The sequence below is a fragment of the Corvus moneduloides genome, chromosome 6 (genome assembly GCF_009650955.1).
Source record: "Corvus moneduloides isolate bCorMon1 chromosome 6, bCorMon1.pri, whole genome shotgun sequence".
NCBI lineage: Eukaryota > Metazoa > Chordata > Aves > Passeriformes > Corvidae > Corvus > Corvus moneduloides.
The window spans coordinates 60337044-60344983 of NC_045481.1; the positions used below are offsets into that span (position 1 = coordinate 60337044).

At 41.8% G+C, this 7940-nt stretch overlaps 1 protein-coding gene across 1 annotated transcript in view; it reads right to left on the minus strand.

Moving 5' to 3' along the window:
- The window catches only part of PRMT3 (protein arginine methyltransferase 3), a 55242-nt gene extending 47688 nt beyond the window's left edge, over window positions 1-7554 (minus strand). Inside the window, exons 1-6 of the mRNA XM_032112531.1 lie at window positions 7400-7554; window positions 6697-6779; window positions 5574-5623; window positions 4347-4449; window positions 3765-3918; window positions 357-498 (exon numbers count right to left, since the gene is read on the minus strand). Coding sequence (XP_031968422.1) covers window positions 357-498; window positions 3765-3918; window positions 4347-4449; window positions 5574-5623; window positions 6697-6779; window positions 7400-7521 — 654 coding nt within the window. The 5' untranslated portion in view covers window positions 7522-7554. The remainder of the gene's footprint in view (window positions 1-356; window positions 499-3764; window positions 3919-4346; window positions 4450-5573; window positions 5624-6696; window positions 6780-7399) is intronic.
- Window positions 7555-7940: the final 386 nt, after the last annotated feature.

The following is a 7940-nucleotide window of genomic DNA, read 5'->3' on the forward strand; positions in this document are numbered from 1 at the left end:
GAGGAAAATATAAAACTAAAGAAAAATATTCACTGTCTGTACTATGTTTTATCCTTCATGTTTTAAACAAACAGGAAAAAGCTACTTTTGGCAAAGTAGAGCTGTGGTACAGGTATTGTAATATCAAGCATAACTATAAATGATTTTATGTTCCTAATGCTTCCTGTAAAGAAAATTTATACAAAGGAAATAAAACTGAAAAAAGATCTCTCAGTTCAACTGCCACCAAAAAGCTCTCCTGGACAGAAAGGGTTAAAAATGCAGCTGCTCTGCAGTACATTTACAGGCACACGGCCCACTTCATTGCACCTCTCCTCTTTAGTCCTACTAAGATGCAGTGGAGATGACTTTCTAACCTTTAGCATCTCTTCGTGTATCCCATAATGCCCATAGGAGCTGAAGTAAACGCCATCCTCGTCCTCCTGAAGGTCTGCAATGGCGCTGGATGACGAGCTGCTCCTGACATCTGTGTTCATCACAAAATCCTGAGCAAATTGTCTGTAATCAATTGAAATATACCCTTGAGACGTGTTTATGGGACCATGAAAAGCAGGCTGGCCAGGGGGGAGAAAGGGCTTGGGAGAGGGAAGGAATCCAGGCTGCCCGGGGCTTTGGCAACAATGGGACCAGCTTTGGGTGTGCACATCCTCCCTCTGCAGGCTCCTCGGGGCTGCTGCACCTCCGCACTCCCTCCAGCACCCTCCTGCAAGCCCTGCTTTCTGCTTACAGCAAGCAACTATTAGCAGTGAAATAGTGGGGAGTAGTTTCTATTTTTAAGGCAGAATTATCTATTTTGCACTTGCTGGTACAAAAGCCAGCACTGCAGCGGTCAAGGTGTTTCAGGCTGTGCAATGCAGATATGGACTCTGACACAAAGAGCACAAGAACTGCAGCCCACATAACACTGGGTGACTACTGGAAGGTAGAAGAAATCATTTTAAAACTGAGGCATCTGGGTGAAAAGAAAACAGAGCTTAAAATTCAATTTATTACTTTAATTTCAGGCTGCTTATTTTCCCTCCTCTCTGGTCTTGCACTCCCTACAACACATAAAGAAAGGCTGGGAGAGCTGGGATTGTTCAGCCTAGAGAAAAGAAGCCTCCAGGGTGACCCCACTGTGTCCCTCCAGTACCTAAAAGGGCTACAAGAAATATGGAGAGGGTCTTTGGACAAGGACATGGGATGATAGGACAAGGACAAATGGCTTTTAAACAGAAAACCAGTAGGTTTAGACTGGATATTAGGAAGAAATTTTTTACTGTGAGGGCAGTGAGGCCCTGGCACAGGTTGTCCAGAGAAGCTGTGGATGCCCCATCCTTGGAAGTGCTCAAGGCCAGGCTGGATAGGGCTCGGAGCAGCCTGGTCTAGTGAGAGATGTTCCTGCCCACGGCAGGGGAGATGGAACTGGATGAGCTTTAAGGTCCCTTCCAACCCAACCATTCCATGATTCCATGTTCTCATTCCTCAAAGCAGGTTTGATGACAAAATACACAAGGGGTTTATAATGAAAACACCATTAGATGTTAACAAACAGATCATACTACATCCACAATGAGGTGAAATAGCAAACACCCTTCAGCCAGACAATATTCCTCCAAGGTCTACAGTCCAATAGCAACAAAAGTTGCATCCTAGACCACTGACACTTACCTTTAATGGCAATCATACTTTCTTAAATGGGAACGTCACATACAGAAACTGTAGGTAACAGTCTCATTACCAGTACTCTCCTTATGGAACAACAAAACCAAAAATACTGTTTCATTCCTGACATTTCAAATACTTCCCTGCTCAGCTAGTTTGGATGGGGAAGAGAATATGGTAAGGGATTTTGTACTGAAATTTTGTCAGTTTCAGAAACTTCCTGTGTTTGCCTACACAGAAACCATCAGGATCTTATTTTTAATATTGCTCTTTACTATAGTACTTTGCATTTTTTTTATTTTTATACAAATATCTACGTGACAAAATTTTAAACTTTAATAAAATAGATTCTATGAGACACAATTAAGTATAAGCACCGTGTGAGACATAAATGATTTAATTTTAAATTATTTAAGCCAATAGTTCCTCTAACCTATGCACGCAACACAAGCACCAAAGAAACTCCAGAGACAAAGCTGCCCTACTGTCTTTTTTAATCAAGAAAAAAGACAAGTTAAAACAAAAGCCATCACCTCTAAATGGGTGACAGATTAAAAAACTCAACATAGACAAGCTGTGCTCTTACATCTCTAAGTTACATCTAACGCTAGAAGCGACCTGATTTATAGAACTGTTACCGTCTTTCTTTCACAGAGGTTTACCTGAGAGCAGATGATCTCTTTCTGTGGAATAACCTCCAGCACAAACCACTGAAATACAGCATTTAGACTACTACAATGCAACTGGCTCATCTGTCCATAATTTAAAACTGTGCTGCTTCATCAGATCTACATCTGGCTATTTCTGCTGCCAACCAATCCCTGCTGAATTGAAGAGGCTGCATGGAGAAAGAAAAATTAAAGGCTCCCTCTTACAAGAGCAGATAACTTGATAGACTAACTTCAAAAAAAATCAAAATTCTGTAAGTCTCACTGATGTTTAGAGAGCTCAAAAGAAACGGCTACTGATGACCTGAGAAGGTTGGGTTTTTTTTAAATGAAAATGAATGGAACACAAGGAAGGCAAAAAGACACACAGAAAATACGCCCAAGTTTTTGAAGCACAGTGACAAACTTCTTTCATTCTTACTGTTTATGATCAATGAATGCATTATGTACACAGAGATACCAGAAAAGCACTGTATGCTATAAAGTACAATTAGCAAAATTCAAACTCACCTGAAGACAAAACTGACCATTTTTAGCATAAATAATTGTTCACAGCTGAGAGGATTTGAATACATGAATTTATTCTGGTGCACTTAGTTACCTGTAGCACCAAGTGTGTACTGTCAAAATGTACAACAAACCCTCAAATGTATTTTACAACACAAGTTTTTTTGCTGATTAACTTCTCACACAAAAGAACATGAATTATTTTTCCAAGTCTCTTAAATGCCATTTCAGTTCCCCAGTGCCCAGTCAGTGTGATCTTGAAATGACATGTTTGTAGAGGATTTAAATGAAGTTTGTATTTCCATGTTATCCATCAGCATCATCAATCCATATTTTGCAGACTTCAAGATTTAGAAATTGCTAATCTAAATCAGGATGTCCTGATTCCTGACTGTGATGCACTGAATATTCTTACCACCAGAACCCTCATCTGATACTGAAAACAAAAGTAGCTGAAAAAAGTTGATTTATTAATTTCACTAACAGTTTCTCCAAAGTGTGACTGAACTCTACTAACAACTATTGTTTGAAGCCAACTCTGAACATATCTGGAGTCCTGGATTTAATTTTTCAGTCTCTCCCTCTTCTCCAGTGTGTACATCCTCAGTGTTCAAGTTCCTACCTAAAGGACTAACAGAAAGGTGTCTCAAAAACAAAGAGTAGTCTGAAGGAAAATACCTGTTTCTGAGTCATGTGCTTGCTTAGCTATCCTAAGCATACTTTGTTCTTTCAATCTGTGCAGGTTTTGTGCAGTTTTTGCTAACCATCTACAAGACATTTACTAATCACCTACAACAAACAAGTCAAACCTACAGTCCCACCACAAGGTTTGTTCCATAGTTACATTCTACTACTTCTTTCAATTTCTATTGGTCTTTGAACATGAACATCTACTCTAAAACACATCAAATAAAAACATCCCAAAACTTCAATTCAGACACTTACTTCATTTTTTGCAGATCATCTTGTGCTCTAGCCAAGGCTGCTTCTGCGGCTCTGGCTCTGTATTCCGCACGTTTTAATTGTTCAAGGAGCACCATGGTATCATTTAAACCATTAGAAGGCAAAACTTTTACAGGTTCACAAAGATCTTCTATATCTGATGAAACAAGAAGGAAAAAGAATACCTACCAATCATGTATGGCTTCACAGCAGATCATAAACATTTAATGCTATTTCTGTCTTTGGATGCTTTGTACAAGCAGGTTGATTTACAAAAAGGAACAAATGAAATTGACAGGACTAACTACAGAACACAAGACTAGGCAGAAGAAGCAAATATCCTAGAAGCTAGCTCTAAGTTAAGGCAAATAAATCCAGAATTCAAGCTCTCTTAAATACCAGTGTTTGATTATTTCCAGAAGACGTATTTGGTTTAGATATAATTAAATTAGATATAATTAGTATGTGGACTGTCTCAGGTACATAAATCACTTGAGTAACAGTGACAAGGCTTCACATGACATGAACTCTGACAATACCACATTTATCCCACAAAGCAGGAGTCATACTGAAGCAGTTATTTACCAAACTGAAGCAGGAGATCATCTTCTAGTTCTGGTTTCATATACTCCTCTCCTTCCCAAGGCAGTGGGCTGCTGAGAGAACTCAAATATGCTCCAGTTGGTTTCTAGACAGGAGAAGAACATGTAAGCTGAGTTTCTTTGAAAACACCAGCCCTTCAATTTCATTCAAGAAAATAGGCAAAGACCTGTTCTTACACACAGTAAAATATGCAGGGTATTATCGAAGGAGCTCTGTAGCAAAGCCTGGGCAAGCCCAGGCAGCTCCAGGATCAAGGAATTCAGGACAAGCAGTAATGCACAGCACATTGATAGATACTGAGGGATACTTGCAGGATTACACTGCTCTCAGGAACCAAGTTCACTCAGGTGTTTGGCTGTGTCAGACCCACAGTTCACAACAGAGCTAATCAATAAATCCAAGATACTGATCCTGTCAGGTGTTCTTTACATGAACAGTGCTGTAGGGACAAATATCAGAAACACTGTATTCTCTCCTGTTTGCATCCAGTTAATACTTTCTTAGGAAAAAAGAAGTCAGATATGGACTTCAGTTTTTGCCTTATAAATAACTACTTGAGGATTTAAAATTTGAAGACTGGAGTAAAAAAAATACTTAATAAGGTAAGATGGTACTGAGTTTTAACCTAAACTTTTAGGGAATAACAAAGGAACAAAGGAACAAAGTCACAAGACACACAAAATATACCAAGGCCTATCTTGAAAGTGTAGGTTCCCATTAGCTTTCCTGACTCAGGTATCATTTTAGGAAAGCTTTAAGTTCTGTAACTTAAGAGATCAGGTATTGTCCTTACTGCATAGGGGTCTGGCCAGCTCACACCCTCAGGAAAGGCTTTACACCAACACAGATGCAAGGACTGAGAAACTTCAGTTACTGAGAAGTGAACCCATTTCTGAAGTGAGACAGCAGAGTCAAAGGCCAAGAAAAACTAACAAAACAAGATGATACTACATAGCATGGAGGCTTTGTGCAAGTCTCAACATTCCCTTCTGAAAACAAAACTTCACATTAATTAAATCTATTTAAAATTAAAACAGCCTCATATCTAGATAAACCAAACAACAGCTATTTTAATTTCTGTGATTTCTTTTTCTAAAACTACAATACAAAATCTCACGCAATTACTAGAAAAGGGCAAACTGAAAGCACAGCACTTTGACTTCCTATTCTCCAGAATCAGAATACAGAAGTAGTACGTGGCACACCTACCTTTAATCGGACAAAGTTTATTAGTTTAATGTATCCATAAAAATCGAGTCCTGAGAGGGAAAAAAAAGGGAGAGAGCATTTGTATTACAGAAAAGCACACGTTTTATAATTATGTGAATACTAATTACCTGTTCACTTGGTAATTGGTTCAAACTTCCCCTTGGGGTGTACATCACTATCTAGAGCAGTCTTCCTATCTTAAGTTTCCCATCTATGTTTTTCTTCTCCTTAGGACTGAACCAGGAAATCCTCACCCTCAAAAGGACAAATACATTTGCCACAAATTAAGAATGGAACACTTTCAAACAGGGACTATGAACAGGGATTTCACTCATTTGGCAGCAAGTACATCAGGACAGCCACTCTTTTATCTCCTACTAGCTACCTGTTATTTTAGGCTGTTGTGCTCCCCTGTTCATATTCTTAGCTTTCTGCTTAAGAGAATGTAAATTGATGCTATGCGTCAAGAATACCTACCAATATTGATTTAAAATTGCCACCTTGGCCAAAGTAATAGTAGTTTAACTGTGTTCTCTCCCCAGGAACAGCAAAGATAAACCCAAAATACTTTTCCCTGGATTTTAGACAGAAAACAGACCAGACCATACCTTACAATATATAATCTATAATGACAGCTTCAAGTGAAAGCTTAGCTTAAGCTTGACTGGAAAGAATTAAACCGATATGGGAGGATATGCCTTCCTGTGATCACCTGACGGACACAAGCCATGGGGCTCTGCTAAATACTGAGCCCAAGAGCAGCATCACTGCTCAGGCAAGAGCTCCCAGCAGATCAGATCAGATCAATCATAGCAGACCAGATCAATCAGGTAGTGTCTGACTCAGGTCGATCAAACAGGCAGTGAGGAATCAGCACAAGCCAGCAGAGATCAATCTTACTTTTGTCACCAGCTGAGAGCTTAACCAGTAAAAAAAGCATACAGGAAGCAGCCAGCATCAAGAAAATGTAAAAGCATTTTTTCCACAATAGCTCATCTTATCCAATCTTGGAAGCTTCAGCTGCGAACCAGGAAATCAGTTAGAAACCAATTAATATTTGCAATGTATTTTAAATGAGATACTTACACACAAAAGGAAGTGATAAGTCATGACAAAAACTTACCGTGTTTCTGGATCACATCACTAACATCAAACTGATGCTCTGTCTTGCAGTGGGAGAACACAGCTTCAGCAGAACTAAACAACCTGTAAATAACAAGCTCTTAAATATGCAATACTGACATGTTAAATTCCAACTTATTAGTGCTATATGCTCTGTTCTGACTTACTGGGCAATTTAGAACACATTTCCTGCCCTTGAGAAAGGATGACCAGGCACTGGCTTACATGCCTCACATAGAAGCTTTTACCTTGTTTGTCAAACATTTTGAAACCAAAGCCAATGAAGACAAAAATTTTGTTTGACAAACCCACAGATCCTGTTAACTTCCAAACACTCCTTGAGAGCAAAGACTGCGTTAAACCTGAAATCTAAAAACCACACCAACACAAGGTGGGTGGAACAGCTTGATCTGCAGCATCGAAATCAAAACTCTCATCTCCATACTGGCGAAGGAAAAAAGAGAGAGGAAAAAAAAAGAGAAAATCCTCCACAGTGCTTCAGTACGAGGGAAGGGGATTACCTTCTTTCCACGTTCTTCCTTCCTTCAGTCTGAATCTAACCCACCTTTGGCTCCACAGAGGCCGTGTAAGCGATCAACAAGCTACAGAGCGAGGCTACAAGCCCGGACGGAATTCATCATCTCCCTCCCGCGGGCCGAGCCCGGGCGCTCGCAGCGCAGCGGGCTCCTCATGAGGCCCCCCACCTGTCGCAGAAGAGGCAGCGGGTCCTCTGGGCCACGGCAGTGCCTTCCTCCTCCTCCTCCTCCTCATCGTCCCAGGCCTCCTCGCCGTCGGACAGCTCGGGCATCTCCTCCTCGGGATCCATATCCCGCCACCGCCCCGCGCGCGCTTCCGGCGGCGGGGACGGAGCGGGGCCTCGCGCGCCCCCTGGCGCAGCCTCCGGCTGCAAGTGCCGGGCTGAGGGGCCCGCCCGGCGCCATCTTGCGGGAGAGAGGGGCAGCGGGACGGCGGGACAGCGGGACGGAGGGGCAGCGTGACAGCGGGACGGCGGGACAGCGGGACAACGGGACGCAGGGACAGAGGGACTGTCCCTCGGCCATCTCCCGGCACGGGAGGGTGCTCCTTGTTTCAGCGCCGAGCACGAATCCCGCCGTCCGCCCTTGGCAGGCGCCCGGCTTTTTGTGTCTCGCAAACGGCGCGGCTGCGATGGGAGAGTTAAAGGGATCAGCACGCGCTTTTGAATGTCAGCTTTTAGAGAAAGTTTAGCGACAGACAGAACCGCAG